Genomic DNA, 18,299 nt, shown 5'->3' with positions numbered 1-18,299 from the left:
GGGTGCCCAAAATTGCAGTGCTGCTGCCTGTAACTCAACTATTTTGCTGATAAAGGAACATCATGATCAGGACTCTCAAAACTTAAGCTCTCAGCAGCACTCATTTCCAAAAAAACTCTACGTAGAGTCACAAGAAAGCTGCTGCTCATTACAAGTCAATAAGGTAGACTAGACATGGCTCTTTCACAGTGGCTAATTTTAGCCATCTAAAATGAAAGGAAAATTAATCCCACCCAGGAAAACATGACTGAAGAGAACAAATGACGTGATTAAACATACACATCAGATGTAATCAAATTTTGTCAATATCAAGAGGACTTAAAACTTCGTACCTTTTTTTGACAAACCTAACATATCTCCAAAAGATGAATGGCATTAAGGTAACGAATTGACTCAAGCCTTCATTCAACAAGTAGAACAAGAGTTTTCCCTCCACCCCACCCCACCCCCCCCGCATTTACCACAGAGAATCACGCCCCATTATGAAATGGCAATACAGAAAATCCTGTGCTTTTCCCTTAAAAGCAGAGCATAAATTTGCAAAACTATCAATGCAAGGAGTTTTCCAAACAGTAGCTTGAAAGTTTGCTGTCTGAAGTCCAACTGGAATGTAAAAAAGCTGAACAAGTTATGGATCCAATTTTCTAGCCTAAACAATAACTGACACTTACCTAAAAATTTGAGGCCAACGCTTAGCATGAAACCTATTGATTGAAATAGGCACAAGGAGATTTGCTGTGTCTCCCTGAATGTATCAGACCTCCCCAAAAAGGTCAGCAAAACATTTACCAAATCAAATGTTACAAGCAGCTAAATGTGTTGAATAAACAGTGTCCATCAATTCCACTTGCCCAGATTTGCTTATTGGTATGCAATGGCAGTTGTTTGGATGTGTTTTGTTAGAATGATTTATGATTCAATAAGCTCTTAAAAAAAAAAAAAAAAAATCTGTTTTATTTAGCAATAAGGATTTACTTAATTCAGCAATTAAAATCTCCAAGGAGAAGTCTTAAGGAAAAAGGCATTGAAGGTTACCAGTGTCAGCACTAGGGCAAAGTATGAAAACGAACAGTATTCTTCTGAGGTTGCCGTTGTACATGTAGCAGATGTTTCCAACGTTTGTACATGCAAGCCAGGTGATATGCATCACTTTGGTTTTAAATATCCTGGTAGCCACATCATTCTTCAAGTAAACTGCTGATTGTTAAGTGTAATAGTTATAAAGCTTTTCATTAAAAACAAACCGTTAGTTAGACTGAAACCCAGTTTTGCTCACTTGATTTTGATGATATCCATGCCGGTCAAAGTGAGACTAACTTGATCTCCTGCTGCAGCCCAATCAACTGGTTCATCATGCAGTGTGATTCCTGGAAATGAGTAAGAACAGAACCTCACAGTGAAGTACCTAGGTTCTGAGCTACAAACAAACAGCTCTGTTTGGGCCATTTGTGCTTCATCAACCATTACTCATCAATTTTCAGTATGAATGGGTTGAGAGTAAAAGCTTTTTAACTGAGAAGACCGAGGAAGCTTTTTTTTCCCCTTGGTGAGGACTCGCTATTCTCTCACCCCACCCTGCACAATAACATGGCTTTATTTAAGCCAGAGGAGGGGACCTGGCACTTGTCTCACAGCGCAGATGACGCAGTCCTGAAATGCCGTAGTACTAATATCTCCGTATCTGCCCCACCCATCCTTTGAGGCACACGCACACCCTAGACCGCATCTTTCATATACTTTAATGGTACTATGTCAACTTTCATTTACCTTAAGTGGGTTTGCTGACTCTTTCATAAAAAAGCGTAACTGATGCCTTTCGCTCACGACATCACATCTATTAGAAAGCATCTTCAAAAGTAATTTTATTCTGATTTCGATGTATTTTAATCGCTTTCAAAGATAACCTGGCTGGTGGGTGAGGACAAAACTAATTGCTCCTGACTTAACATTCTGAGGCTTCTGGTAGACATGAAGAAGGAAAGGAAAAAACCCCACTTTTTATAAATACTGCATACATTTATAGGATCTAGTTCTATTTCGCTACAGATTGTATTTGTTGATTTGCAAGTCTGTTCCCAAAACCACTTGTCAAAAATATGACAGGAAGCATCATTCAACTACAAGCATGTTAAGCACTGTTTTTTAAGCAGTGTTGATAATTATTTCACATATACACATCATTCTCACAGAACAAGTGAAACTCAGCCTCTTGAAATGAAAAACTGGAATCTTAATGTGCACGCTACCTTTAGTAAATATTGTACGATAAATTAAATTATCTCTTCCTTACATTAAATATAAATAAAACATGCTTAATGAACTAATACCCCCAACCTTCACCTGCATTTCAGCCATATGAGAGGCAGCAAAAAGAAAAGTTATAGAATTGTACCACTGGGGATACTCAGAAAAAATACATCCTTTTCCATGCTACTTCATCCACTCCCAAAACAGAAGAGTGACTACAGTGCTCTGATACTCATATTCATCCAAGTCACTGTAACGTTCCTGTGCACGCGAATAAAGTGCATACAACCGTACATAAACACGCACAATAAAGAGCTTCCCAAATTAGCACTGAATGAGCTGGTTCTGGAACAGCACAGGACAGTTGAACCAGCGCGTTGCTGAATTCAGGCTAAATAGTTAGATTCAGAAACCTATTCGTTTATTTTGAGGGCTTAATTTTTTACTCATTGGTCAATGTAGGAAAATCATAATTTTATCTTTCTGTTTCCATATGAAACAAAAACAACTCTGCAGTACAAAGGCAGCAAGCTTAATCAAGAAACGGCTAAACATTTAATGTCTTGACCTAGCTTCTCCTCTTTTCAGAAATCCAATGTATTGAAATTTAAATCCAATTTTCTTCTCTCTTGTAGTTGCTCAGGACAATTATATCCTGGAAGTTTGCATGTTATGAAAGGATCGGTGACAAATTTCATGAACATCAGACAGCAGAGACTTAATTCTCAAGCTTTTTCACATCTAATTCATAAGATTAATTTCTAAAGGATATTCAACATCCTCACACTTCCTAATGGCAGTAACACTGCACAGTAAAGCTGAGCATTAATGATTCCTGTACTGGATATTTTTATAGACATTGCTGGAACTCATATGTTTTTATAGGTTCTTCATAAAGCAATGTCAAAAGTCATGAGGCTGCAACATTTGGAATACCTGATATGGTAAAAAAAAAAGGTAAAAAAATGCGCAAGATTTCACATACTCTTCATAGACATATTTATACAGACACAGTCACATCTAAAGAAATTCGTTTTATGCTTTCACATTTTATGTTTGACAGTTAGTATCAGTTTGACAGTCTGTTACCATTTCAGTAACTGCTTCTAGCCCAGTATTGACCTGAAAGTAAACACGCTTCTGAAGACTGTACCTTTTGCAGTGCAAGTTTCATTGGGAGGCATTGCCAGAAGTCGGTCTCCAGCTTGAATATAGCCTGCTTCTATTTTACCAGTCACACAAAATCCTGATCCTTGGTCTGTAATAAACACAGTAATAATTCCCAAAAACCTGATAACAAGATCAATTTCCCATCACAAGTTAGCCCTTCGGTAATGCATAGATAAGTTTTTAATATAGTGAAGACGTTTTTTTTCCCCCCCAGTAGAGTGTTCAGTACTTGCAAGTTAGCCAGCTGTGCATCATAATGAAAATGAAACATTACATTCAAAACCTCTAGATCTTATGTTTTTCAGAACTAAGGGAGAAATATCCTTCTTTAAACAAATGTAGGCACATGAAGAAATATTTTTTAGTTTTTCAATATTAGATTAAGTCCCTTAATTTCTAGCAATTTTATTTAATTCAGCACTTTCTCACTACAATTACAAACAAAAAAGCATACCACAGACCTCTTGTAAAAATTCTCATGCATACAGGTGCAAATTCCTACGCCACTGACTGTTTAACTGAGTCAGAATCCTACATACTCTGTCTGCATATTACTTTTACTCCTGGAAAGTCAAAGATTGATTCAGTCCTATTTAATAGGAGGAGCTATTGTAATTGTGGAGAAATAAGTATTTCTGAATAAAAGAACCGCAAAGGTTTTTTTCTCCAATGTCCTATTACTCTGTTCATTATTTGAATATGTCATTTATTTTCAACATATGTGCTACACATGCACATACACCTTAAAAAAATGCCTCATCTCCTTAGCATGTGTTTGCAGGCATGTTTAGAAAGAATCCTCTGAGGTGATTCGACAATGACATTTTCAGAATCCGTAAAAAAAAAAAACACCAAATATAACTTTTGCTGAACTTTAGAATTCGGTGATAAGCAAGCACCTGAGTATTTTTTGTGTCACATTAGATTAAAAGCTTAATTTAAAGCTGAATTCAAAAGAGCAAGTTGACCTCAAATCTTGAGGTCACGTACTACCTACTTGCTCTTTTGCGTTCATCACCATTATTGATGAATGCTTCCATCTACCTATCTGGAAAAATATTACCAGTATGCCTGCTAATTTTCCTCTATTCCAGCAAATGAGTTGAATGCAGCCAATTAATAGACATCTGATATCAAAAGAACACAAAACTGGAGAAGCAGATACTAGGAAAAGAAACCCCAAGTCATGGTACAAATACCACATCAACATGGTACACAAAAGAACCCGAAGCTGGCTCTGCAAGCACTTGCAGGCAACCAGAAACCTGAACTGGTTCCAGGTTTCCAACCACTCCCAAGCACAATCAAGAACCATTTCTCTTTTTTTTCACATCATCACCAGCTCTGGCTTGGTAAACCAGTGCGGTGTCTGAAGCTTCACCCTCTCCCAATGTTGCTTCCTGCAAAGCGTGAAGTTCCTTCAGCTCCCCATGAAATCAATGCAAGTACCAAGTGGATAGTGAGGGACAGAATCAGGGCATAAAAAATGGCCCGATTTCTGTGTATCATGGTACTTGGGTTCTGCCAGAGCATGTTCTTTGTCCTCAGGATTTGGCTGCAGGACAAGGCTTTTCTAAAGTCAGGTCAAGTCATACCCTAGACAGCATTATATTACAGTAAGTGGGGACTGATGCAGCAGTGAAGGAATTTACAGGGACTTCTTGGATCAGGAGACAGTTTGCCTGCAGAGAATATTAGGAGGGCTATGGAGGACAACAGCTAAAAATCAGGCTGAGGTAGATGAATCATATGTGTGGGTAACTTTATTAAAGAAAGGGGTTTTCCAAACTACGTAAGTATACGCTCAGCACTCTCACTTTTTACACACTTCTATGGACTGCTCCTCCTGAGCATGCACAGGCACTGGAATAGAGCTGAGAACAACTGTTGCTTCATGTACTCATACCTGCAGCTACTTCCTCTGGTGGCATCCAAGTTAATTATGTTTTGAGATCACAAGGTAAAGAAGAAAATAGCCTAAAAAACACCTAAAAGGCCACATTTAGTGATATACCCTGTATATGTAAATTGAGTCCCTTCCAAAGCCTTTTTTTTTTTGCATACTTTAGCAAAAAATCAGACTTTTCCACAGAACAGACTTAGTCAAAATTGCTCATTCTGTGAAACATAGCTCAACACAAAAATGATTATTGCAACAAAAAAGTTGTGATAATATTTTGAAAAGTTCTCAATCAGTAATCCTAATACGCTTTCCCACTGCTGACAAAATTAAAAAAAAAAAACAAAAAAATCCAAACAAACCCCAAAACAGTGATGGCATAGATGATGAAACTAGTGGTAACACACTAGGGTAAATTCTCATGCAAGGTTTCAGTATTGAAAATTATGGCTTCACTATCTTAAGTCAGCTAACCCAGGGCATGTACAGCATCTACTGTTTTCTCAAAGACCCATGTGAAAATTACACAAAATTTATTTTTCCAATTACAATCAATATTTTGTTCCGGTTTGTTTGTACTTCCCCTATAAAATCCCTATATATAAAGTAAAATTTCTTTTAAAACATGAATTTCAATAATAATATCCGATTACAAGTATTTACAACATTTCAAATCATGCTGTCATTTAGTTTGCAACATTTCTCAAGGGACCTACGGAACATTTCAAATGTGATGACTGTTACAAACCTTATTTCTTCTAGGGAATAGCTAAGCTGCCCTTCATTAAATCCTTGGCTGGTTATAACAGTCTCACCACTGCTGCCCTTTTCTTACACCTCACCCCTCCCCCCCAGGTTTTTACATGAAAATAAAGGAATTTATCATTATTTACAGCTACAACAATGAACATAAAAGGATCAAGTCAAACTTTTTTAAAATCTAGGGAGTGGAAGGTAAAAAAGCCCAAAGTCAAAAGTCTGAGAAATACTCATTTAGGCAACAAGAACCAGTTTTGGGAAGAAAAACTCCCAAATTCTGTCACACAGAACCATCAACTCATTACATAGCCAATTAGCTGGTCATGCAGATTTTTTTGCTCAATTTCTTTTCCAATGTGTTTCTCCTTCAGTGGTACTATCTAAAATTCGATAAAGAACACTGCTTGAGAGCTTGCTATTCCCATTCAAGACTACTGATGTACATAAAGCTTCTACTTTAAGTCACATTTTTACATCATTTTTCAACACTTGTGTTAAATATTGGTGAAACAGTGGTAATAATACTATAAAAACAACCAACCTTTAAAAACATCAGCAACACACAACCTAAATGGTTTATCCACTGATCTCTGTGGTGGCTTGAAAGAATCTGCAAACAAATTGATAAGACATTTTAGAATGTCTATATTCAATAACTATCTCAACAACTTCTCACTTAGGGATAAAACAACTATCTTGCATTCCAAAGACTTTGTCCCACATTTTCCCCCAAATAAAAGTTATGACATGCACAGGACTAAGCGTTTTTAAATGAGGAAAATTGTACTCACCAATTTGCTCTAACAAACACTTTCCTTTATACCACTGTGTGAGGTCACTTGATTGACCCCTTGTGACCAGATTTTCACCACCAAGGCCACTCGTTGGGATATAAGCCACATCTGATTCCTAATTACGAAAACAAACAGAAGTTAAGCATACCTTAACAACAGGATCTTCTAGCAGAAGCAAGAGGTACATTTTTTTTCAATATTATGCATCTAAGCTATAAAAGAACAGTGGGCACATTCATGTTTCCCCTGGAGGTTACTCAGTGGATCCATTTCCCTTCTGTTTACCTCTTGTTGGAGCACTGTGATCAGGCAAAGATTGGAGATATTTAAACCTGATGATAAAACATGAACAACTAGAAACTGAGTTCAGTAACAAACTCCAGTTCCATATCTGATAGGCAAAACTTCAGTTTGAATTGCTGGTTTATGCATAGGGATTTCAGGAAGGCCACAGCCAGTCCAAATGGATAGTAGCTGGAACTGAGGAAACGTGAGACGAACAGTCAAGAATGGCAAATGGGGAGTGCTCTTATGAGTGTTCATAATCCACACCTGCTCTGGTATAAAACTCTCTACTGTCAATCATGTAATCCTGAACATTAAGACAGACGATGCTTGGTCTGTTCTGCTTTGTAGGCAACAATCCCAAGAAACCACAAATGAGGTGAGTGCCCCAAAGATTCAACAAACCTAAACAAAGATGGTGACAGAGAGAGTACTAAAGAACTGACTAACCTTATTCAGGCTCAATATACACCCAGCCAGTAAAAAAAAAAAAAAAGAATCTGCTATACTATGTGCACATAGTAGTAGCAGGGAAGTGACACAAAATAAGCTGACTGTAAGAAAAGCTCATCCAACCCAAATGCCTGAACAAAGCAACAAAGACCTCAGAAATTTACATTACCTTAAAGCCAGCTTGTTTAAGAAATTGGCCAAGCTTACTCGTAATTTCCTGAAATCTTTCCTGTTGCCAATTGACCTAAAATAGAAAACAGATTATGGTAATAAAATTGTAGGGTTTTAGCCATGACTCGAACATAAAACTGCCTGTCATCAACTCTGTAGTACCAGTAGGTGTTCTTCATGCACAGCACCCAATGGATTTATAAATGACATTTCCACATGGATTCATAGTTGAATACAGAAGAGCATACACATTAACAATTACCAATAGCAAACAACACAGGACTTAACTTGCAAGTCCCTTCAGTTTGATTTGTTCTTGAACAGCACCTTTAAGTTTATACAAAATTCAGATTCAGCAAGTGTATATACAACACAGTAATAATCTAAAACACAACTAGTAATATCTAACACACCTTACAGGTTTCAGTAAAGCTCTTGGGGTCTTGACCTGAATGACCACCAAGATGCCCTTGCAGACACCACTGGGTTAACTTCTTATGCGAGATTTCCACAAGTACAAGAGGGATCCCTACTCATTTTAGCACCAAAACCGTCCTTCTGTGTGCTTTGAAAATACACCCATAAATAAAAAGTATTGTAAAGTCTAAACACAGGTGACAGAGCTGAGAATCAAAGAAACAAACAATACTTTATTATTAGTTTCACAATACTGATCCTTAAACTTAAGGTCCAGAACCCTAGATGGAAGCCCTTCAATTAAATGAAAAAATGAAGCATGTACCTGGTCCATTTTATTGACTGCAACAGCTAGCTGTGTCACTCCAAGAGAGCGCACTAATAATCCATGCTCTCGAGTTTGTCCACCCGTCTCAAATCCTGCTTCAAACTCTCCTCTGCTAGCGTCCACAACCAAAATAGCCACATCAGCCTAGATTGAAAAAAAATACAACCAAAAGTGGTTAAGAAGTGGAAATAATCTGGGTAAATATGTCAACTGGCAACATTTTACACAAAACGTACTTTACATGGGAAGAACCCTGATGTACTTGAAGTGTAATTGAAACTGCTCTGTCCTATCTGTGTCATGCCCACTTCAGTGAGATATTACAGCATTATGTCATCTCATGTCATAAAGTACCATTTTTTTATTAAATAGAAGCCAACTCCTGGTTCTGGGAATCTGTCCTCTTCAAACTACCCACTACTGATGTGCTGCTCAACTAAACAAAAGCAGCCCCGTGCTCCAGAAGCTTAAGAACAGGTATGAGCACAATGTCTAGCTCTCCCCGTCTCAGTCTGGACACCTTCATAGTGAGAAGCTGCAAAAATTACAGATAAATCACCTCACTATACAACTGGGAAAACCAGTCGACTGCACCTTGGATGTGGATGCTTCACAGTGCACTCAGCACGCTGGAGCATGCCAAAATCACAAGGTGGAAAAGACGAAGTAGCCTATTTTATCATCTAGGCAAACTCTCTGCCACTGCATTGAGAGCAAATAGGTATCACAGAGTCTACAGCACTGCACAAAAGTCAGCACATAAGCACAGGGAAAACCCACAGATTTTTCTGTTAGCCTTAAATGCTGCTAATATTTCTTCTACTTTTCCTGCTTTGGTAAGTAACAGCCAGTTAGACCATCACCACACACCAAGCAACAGCAACAGATGTGAACAATAAAGGTACTGCTGTCAACAGGCCTCATGAGATGGACATAATGGAAAGAGAGAGGAGAAAAAGTGGTGCTTTCTCCCTTTCCTGACATGCTTATGCTTCAGGATGCCAGAAGGAACAGAAACAGCACATTGCCCTGGCTCTGAATTCCCCTCACCTTGTCCTAGGCGTGAAATCCCCGCAGCTTACACAGAGACAGTGAAAGTGTGAGAACGGGAAAAGGATGAGGGATGAATTTCCCCACAATCTCAAGCCTCAGAAGTGCATTGTGGTGAAGTTCTCCCTCAAAAAAAGGCCATCCTGTATTTTCTAAATTATAAAAACCGTACCTCGGGACTTACGTGAATTAACCATATTTTATCAAAGGCCAGATCCTGGCCCTGATAACACTGATTTGCATTTTGCATAACAGCAGTTGGGGATTCACCTCCTAACAGAATTCTCCACGATGAAAAGGCATCAGAGCCATTTCCACATTTGCTTTCTTCTACCCATTGCTTCAGTCCTGAGGCTACTCTAATAGGCAACAGAAACTTGCAAAGTTTCAGTGAATCTTTAGCAGGCTTCAGAACAGACCAGCCCCTCACCATTCTGAGAGCCAAGGAAACAGAGATACCAGGTCTTATGTGGCCAGCCCCATCTTCTGCTGAACTGATACAACTGCTGGTGGATCTGCAAGTCTTCTCTTAACACTTCTACCTGTATTACTTTTACCCCCAAAAGACAAACCAATTTAAGGTTGTAAAGAAGATGGCATGGCTGAGTCAACATTTTCCACTGTTCTGAAACTAAAGATCCATTTCTAATTTTAAAACTCCTGAACTTCCTACAACATATGCTCCACAATATAGACAACTACACAAGCTCTACACCATAACTGGCAAATTCTGACTATTCTGTAGCCTAATTACTGGGTCACAAGGTCTGAATTCTTACCCAGGCTCTGCTTCAGAGCTAGAACAGAATTTGGGGCACACCAGTCTTCCTACAGTACAGTACTGTACACATGTACACAGTATGTACACATGTACACAGTACTACACATGTAAAATCATACTAACAGTATCCATCCTTACTGAGATCTTAAGATAAATAACTAATATAAACACTCACATTTCAGACTGTAATGACACGTACAAAGCAGATACCTCTACACAGTAGCTTATCTTCAGAAAAAAAATAATCTTGGATTATACCCCTACTTTGGAGAATCAATTCTACTATTTTAAAAAGGGCGCCTTTAAGTGGAAAAAATTTCACACATTTTATATCATGTGACCACAGGTTATTCTTCCCCCTCTCTGATTTATTATTTCCATAAATTAAATAACTAACCTATATGAGAACAGTAAGTGCCATACTGAATTCAATGGGTAGTGCCAAATACTTTTGACTTTACCTACCGTTTCTAAAGGAAGTTGCACGTAGTCTCTGCAAATGTCTTACTGACAACGCAAATGCATTCTGCATAAACTTTGCTCAAAACCACTTAAAATCTTTACCTACAAGACCACTTTCACAGAACTTCTTGTTGAGTAGACATATGCCACATTTGAATAGCATTCAAAGCTCAACTCTGATTTTATCAAACTGCAACTTAGTATTCAAATTATTTCCCTAATAAAACTCTCCTCCAAAGTTAACGTCCCAAAAAAAGAAAAGCAACTGCCTTTAAAGTTAAACAAACACATTCTTTTTTAAGCTTAGAAAAATCATTAAAACCTCAAAGATATCTTAGCACCATCGATGATTCCATTTAATCTTAGATTTTAAAAGAAGAAGAAAACCAATTTAAGAAAAAGTTATAAATAATAATGCTATTCAAAAAAGAGTTTGAGACCATCTCTACCTGTGCAGCTCCTGTGATCATATTTGGAATGAAGTCTTTGTGGCCTGGAGCATCCATCAGCGTAATTACTTTAGTCTTTGTCTCGAATTTGGTCATACCCACATCCATTGTCACTCCCCTTAAACAAAGCATACATGCAATGCACCATTAAAACTGCTTTGAAAGCTTCATAGAGATATAAAGTGAGCTATTAAAAACACAATCATGAAATGATACACTTCATAGCTTTCATGTGATGTAGCCTGCACAAAAAAAATTGAAAGAAACCCACTTGCTGGAAAAGCAGCCTTCTAGAGCTGCCTTTCAGTAACTTCAGTCGCGAAGAAAAAACCACCCAAAATTCAAAGTCCATGGACCCATAGACTAAGTCCCAACAAGCACAGTGAGAACATGAAAATTGTACTGCATCTTTAATTCATTACTAATTCTACTCTTAATAGCTCTTCAGAAAAGGACATCGTAGAGTAACAGAAACATAGCCAAGAATAAAAAAAAAAATAAAATAGAAGGTATGGGACTGTAGGAATACAGTTATACATTTGCAAAGATCCACATGCAGAACTACTGATTATCAAGGAGGGATCACAGTGCTTTGTCTCAGTTCCACATCTCGCTAACCACCACATGTCCTGCACAGCACATAGGATAGGATTCATCAGACCGAATGCAAACACCTATCATGCCCATGTCTGCATCTGGTCACCTGCATCTCCCTTTATAGATGAAGACAGACCAGCACTTTCAAGGCAATTAATACTTGTCTCTATTTCTGGTTTCACATGTTAATTACATCCTATCAATGGTAGCTTGCATTAATAAAATAACATACTTAATACGTTGTTTAATTATTCTATTATAGATCTGTGAAAGGAATTGATCTTCGCGTTAGTCTGGTTTACACTGAGCTACATCTATGGGGATTAAGAAAAAGGCCTTTCCCCCATCAGCTTTTCCTCTTACTTCCTTAGACTATAATGTCACAACACCACTACCACTACAATATCATCAGCCTTAACCCATGTAAGACTACTTTTAAAATTGTGCTTGGTCGCTTCAGGGTTGCTCCTTCCTTCCCCGTACCTACACTCCCCAACACCCCCCCCAATCAGGTTTGAACATGCACTTTGTAAATGAAAGGACACACATAGGCAAAAGTCTAGCTATATACAGGGACACTGCAAAAGTGTATCCACCTTTAAAAACAACAACAGTTACACACTCGTTAGGGACTGCCTTACTCCATGTTCTTCAGCATCAGTTTACATTGTGAAGGTTATCTTCCCAACCAGAAGAGCTTATAAACACTATGAAACCATGGATGACAAGTGATTGTAAAAATATAAACACATAAGAAAATGCCTTTCTAAATTATTTTGTAAACACAGAATATCATGTCTTTAGCTTCCCATATAGTGCTCTTAAAAGCATTTACAGGTTTTTTTTAAATTAGCTTCACTGCTTCCCCATTACATATTTTTTCATGATAAAATTTAATTTTAAATTTCATATTTCACGTTAATAAATTAAAGGCAGCTTATAAAAAATACAATTTTAATTTATCAATTTAATTAATTTATAGATTTTATATTCAACGTAATCTAAGTCACATGTGATGAACCGACATTTCAGTGCTTAGTCTATAATTCTGACACCCTTTCATAGAAAAATTTAACCTAGAACTTTCCTATACAATGTTAACCAAACTGAGAGAGATTTGGCAACAATAAACCAGTAAGGCAGCTCTAAATGAACTAACTCAGCTACCAGAAGCATTCCACATTGTAGTCTTATATTGCACTCCACAGCATAGAAATATGTGATTAAATACTCAACCTCTTGTTCACATTTCTTATAAACAAACAAGGATACTATTTTTTTCTTTTGATAACGTACTCATATAGACAAAGAAAAATATTTGCTAGTAAGTACTGAGTAAATATCTTTAAGCATTTAGAATATTTCTACCAAAGCATTATTAGCAGACTGGTTTTTCCTAACAAATGTTGTTCTTTCAGGAAAAAAGGGTAATTCCCATTAAAAGATATTTCTACCTTTCTCTTTCTTCACCAGTTTCATCCAAGACCCATGCATATGCAAATGAAGCTTTGCCAGCCTTCTTAGATTCCTGTTCGTATTTGTGCATAGTTCTTTTGTTCACATTTCCCAAAAGATAAAGCAGATGACCCATTAAAGTACTTTTACCTGCATCAACATGTCCTATGAAGGGAAATAAATATTATGTCAATTTTATTAATTTACACATTTTAAATATAGTACATGAGGAAATATACTAAAACACATGCAAATCACATGCAGTAATAATGCTTATGCAATCCATAGAATTTCACAATCCTGTAAAATGGAGGTACAGAGAGACAGTTTATTGAACCAGTCAGTTGGCATGACAGCCATATAGCACCTCCAAATTCATACTAAAAGGAACACACCGCAAGAGTGAAACCAAACCAAAGTACATTTTCCTATACTGTCAAAAGGAAGCTAAGTGAAGCTCGGTCCTAGTCGAGGACATGTGAATGTACTCCCTCCAAAGAAAAACGGTCAAGCAGATGCAACTGAAAACAGTATGAGATTTCCCTTCCCTGGAGAGAGGGCAGTTTTGCTTCTATATCACTTCCAGATGCAGTCAACACAGTTTTTAATCTCTATGATTGTCAAAAATGTGATTTAACAGTATTACCTATTACCACCAAATTAAGCAGCTGCTTTCCTCCTTGTCTCTTCTCCAACTCTGCTTTCACATCTATTTGTGGTTTTGTCTTGCTTGACTTTTTTACTGGAGGAGGCACCGTATTCTGTTCTTCCAAAACCTGCACTACTTGGGGTGGAAGAGTAGATTTGGAGACTGCCTCAAGCACCCCAGGAGCTACACTGGCATCTTCAGTTAAGAGTCCTTTCAGAGGTGTGTTAGCATGGCCATTTTCTTCAGCAATCACACTAAGGAAAAAAAAGAAAACACAAAGAATGCAAATGACAAAGCAGCTGTAGAAATATAGGAGAGAAATTGAGTTTTCCCTTCACTATCATGTAAGCCCCAGACAAAGAGTATGTGATAAGCCCATTAAGGTGGAAGCGATAAGCAGATGGATACAAACTGCACAGATACCGGCTCTGAACATCTTGTCTGAAAAGCACTGTGTACAAAGGCAAGATAAGAAATAATCTTGTAAAATACATGAGAGAGATAAACAAAAGCTTCCCACAGGCACTTCTTTTAACAGGGAGGGAAAGGGCAGTTGTGCAGAACAACTACAGAGAGCTGGTTGTCTCTGAAGTAAAAGCCCAAGTCAGCTCTGAAGCGTCGATCCTAAAACAGTTTCCACATGCACTACAAGTACTGCAGCTAAATGTAGCGATCTTCTAGAGCGAGACTGGCAATATAGCACAAAGAGTAGAAACTATGCATATCTGAGCTGCAATTTAAGGTGCAATGCTTATATAGAGCCATAACAGACGAGTTGCATTTATCAATACTGAGAAAATTTGTTTTATGCATAAAACAAGGCATCTAGGACTAAGGAGATTTGGATTCCCCAACTCCCCTTCTCCAACACCCTGTTCTCCCACAGATCACCATACTAATCCTAGCAGTAATTAATCTTAAATATATTATTCTCTTACACACTCTCGCTCTTTTTCTCTCTGATTTGTAAATGAGGATAGTTTCCTAATTTACACAAGCATTCTGAGAAAATACAGTATGATCCTTCACCTGCTATGGCAAAGTTGACCACTAAAAAAGAACACTGAGTAACATCTTCAAGACAGCAAAAGCTTTCTTAGTGCCTAACAGAGCTCCATGGTAAAGCATCAAAGTCAGCAGCAAGGCAGGAACAGAAGCAGTTATTACAGGTGTGACAACGTTGTATCACGGCAAACTTCAACATACAAACCACTGACCACTACAGTATATTGAAAATACCTACAAAATACTGGATTTAAAACTTTATCCAAGGAGAAGAGGCTTCTTCCCCTGGAAAACTGGAAATCCTTTCCAAGGCAGACCACCACGCTGCAGGCTGTTTTCTGTGGAAAGGATTCATGAGGGCTCTCGGACTCAAGTGCCTTCACATCCAGGGTGAATTTTTCACTCTCCAATTTCTATTTACATACCACAATTAACTTCCCGGTTTTCCTCTTTTCAACTTCTATAGACAAAACTACTTATTTTGGTAGTTCAGAATCCCACATTGTGACATCTCTGGTTTTATTTGATATTAATTCTCATTTTCTGTCTGCATAGGAGTATGTGCATTGCATTAGTCCCTTTCCATTACATAGATCTCAGGAAACAAGATAATCCAAGCATGTCAGTTTACTGAACAAAGCCGTTCAAGAGGTATGATCTAAAATATTAAACCTAGGACATGTTCAGACTGAACGCAAAATTAACCTCTCATTATAGCACTAAGCAACATGGGACATTTTACAGGTCTCCCTTTTTCCCCTCAGTTTCAGAACCCACCAATGTAATCAGTACTGCAGCAGACTGATCGATTTTGGCACCTTTTTCATAAAGCCCAAAGCCAAATTTTTCTCTGGATTGTGAGAGTCCAAAGCAGAAACGTGAGCACTTTTTTTCTTTTTTTTTTTTTTTTTTTTTTTTTTGGCTACAGTTCCCCAACCTAGGCCATGGTCTTCAAGGCTGGATACACAGTCTTGTTTCTCAAATTAGCCAAGCGAAGAACTTAGTTTATGCCAGCCATGCTGGTTGCAGGGCCACAGATGGTACCTGCCCTTCTGCGTAATAGACAGACAATTCTGTACAAAGTCTATTCACAAGAACTTATCCTATCAAAATATTCTAAACCACTTGAAGGAGAAGGACAGGTTTATATCAAACTATTGCCTTGGGTCACACAATCATGATATTCTAGATTTGACACTACAAAACCAGCTGTACTGTAAGTATAGCCTTAGACAAGTTCCAGTATGCAACATCGTATCTGGACAAGCTGAACACCCTTTATAAGAAAATACACTTGATTCCCTAAATTCCAAAAATTAGTAGGTCATCATTGCTTTAGATGTAGCTATGGAGAAAGTGATTACATGTGAACTATTTCACAGAAAAACAGTCACTATAGTTATTCTTGCTTTCTTTTACTGGAAAAGATAAGTGCATTTCTATAAGGCTAACAGAAGGCTCTATTTTTTAAAATTCTTTAAATAGTACATTAAGTTCAAGCTGAAAATCTACTTTAGAATGGCAGAACAATTATTTTCTCCAACGCCTCTTCAGGGACCTTCATAGAAATTGACTGAAAACAATCAAGTTGATAGAAGGCAATTATGCAGAGAATTGCAGTGACAAAGCTTTCTACATATTTTAATAATGTATTTTAAATCATCTGAATGATATAAAGTATACCAGGTCATTTTTGCCTGGATCATGTGTTGAGAGCCTCATAAATTTACAATTACTTTGCATTAGACGTCTTTCATCAAGATTAAGACTCTTCCATCTTTTTCCCTTTTTTCAGATAAACTTCAGTTCAGTGTCAGCCTAACATCTAGCACTTTCACACTGAAGCACTATGACTAGTGCCAACATGCAAAAGCCAGGCTGTAATGCAAATATGGTATTTTACATTGGCATCAAGTTTTCTTCCTTAAAATTCTATTATTTGAAGTTCTGGAGAGAAGTATTTGTATAAGAAGTTTATGAAAGCAGACTTTACAAATGGCAATAGTTTTCTCTCCTTTTCAGTGTCTGCATTTCTTCTCAAATGAAATTTTCAAAAATGAAAAAAAAAATTAAAAGGAAGATATTTAGATGAAGCTGCAAGTAATGTGACCCAGAAACATAACTCATTCTTCTATAGCCTTCCAAAATATATTCAAAGACTGTCACATCAAGCCTATTAGAAGACAAAAATGTGTTTTGAAAGACAGTTATTTGTAAGCTTCTAAATTCTACTCTGTTTAGCTAGGTAATGATTTTTTTTTTCTAATCTCAGATGCTCAGATCTTCTTGCAGGCCAAAGACTATGTCAGTAAGAATTTCAAAAAACAAGATGGATGCTGAATGGTAGAATTCAAACTTATTACAGCATCTGAAAGAATCAGTTATTGCCAGATAAAATGACTACTCTCTCAATTCTAAGTAGCTTTTATTGTGACTACCACTGCTTAAGGCTGCCAGTTTTTTATTTTGGGTAGGGCAAAGAAAAAGCGCTAGACTCAAGTGAAATAATGAGTGAAACATTACTCTAGTCATCATAACATTAGGCCTTGCTACTTTTTCAAAGGTGCAATATTTGAACAGTCAGTACATTGCTCCATTTAGAGTTTTACAGGTTTCAGATATTACCCTGTTTTGGAAACCCACAAACAACCTGTGCCATGATAAACCAAGACGTGCCATTTCAGAGGAGAAACATCAGAATGGATGGAGTGTATGATCTACTTACAGAGCATCTCTGATGAGACAATTCATTTTTTTGCTGACCAATGTCAGGAAAAGGGAGAGTGAGTTAGGTATGTACCTAAGTGAGTTCACTAGGTACCTAAACAAGAAGATGGGCAGATGAAACGTACAATTCCAGTCTCATGGAAGTACATGAAGACAGATGCAGCAATAAGACCCTGACAGTTAGTTATTCCTTACGGCAACCAGATGAGTAGTTTATTGAAAGCTTGATAACAGCTCAGAAAAATGTTAAGGAGGTTCACCTCTAATAGTCAATGAAAAAATGAATGACATTGAAAATGTCATTTAAGACTTTTTCCACTGATATTTTTCAAAATTACTGAACTGAAAATTTGTCAGAAGACAGAGCCTATAGGACAGCACACTAGAACCTAGTAGGTCGCTAGTCCAGGCAGTTGAGGGTATAAACAAGCCTCTTCGGTAGCAAAGTTCCAACTTGGTCTGAGTTATGTTGAACCACCATATGAAGAAAAATTTATATTTGTAGGAAGAGCACTTCCTAACCAATTGCTTGCATCTTTCTATGAGAACCTGATGGAACTACCAGTGGTCTCAGTTTGCCAACATCTGTGCCTGTCTCCC

At 37.5% G+C, this 18,299-nt stretch overlaps 1 protein-coding gene across 3 annotated transcripts in view; it reads right to left on the bottom strand.

The window, feature by feature from the left end:
- HBS1L (HBS1 like translational GTPase) overlaps positions 1-18,299 on the bottom strand; it is a 61,188-nt gene that overhangs the window by 4,014 nt on the left and 38,875 nt on the right. For all 3 annotated transcript variants that reach the window (XM_035899897.1, XM_035899900.1, XM_035899899.1), the window contains 9 exons: positions 13,965-14,221; positions 13,318-13,483; positions 11,267-11,384; positions 8,522-8,668; positions 7,778-7,852; positions 6,868-6,985; positions 6,618-6,686; positions 3,401-3,505; positions 1,277-1,367 (listed from right to left, as the gene is read on the bottom strand). In XM_035899897.1, the coding sequence (XP_035755790.1) occupies positions 1,277-1,367; positions 3,401-3,505; positions 6,618-6,686; positions 6,868-6,985; positions 7,778-7,852; positions 8,522-8,668; positions 11,267-11,384; positions 13,318-13,483; positions 13,965-14,221 (1,146 nt within the window). The remainder of the gene's footprint in view (positions 1-1,276; positions 1,368-3,400; positions 3,506-6,617; positions 6,687-6,867; positions 6,986-7,777; positions 7,853-8,521; positions 8,669-11,266; positions 11,385-13,317; positions 13,484-13,964; positions 14,222-18,299) is intronic.

This window comes from Egretta garzetta, unplaced genomic scaffold, assembly GCF_000687185.1.
Source record: "Egretta garzetta isolate BGI_Z169 unplaced genomic scaffold, ASM68718v1 scaffold397, whole genome shotgun sequence".
Taxonomy (NCBI): domain Eukaryota; kingdom Metazoa; phylum Chordata; class Aves; order Pelecaniformes; family Ardeidae; genus Egretta; species Egretta garzetta.
Note: the sequence above shows the minus strand (reverse complement) of the source record. Positions and strands in the feature narration are given on the sequence as shown.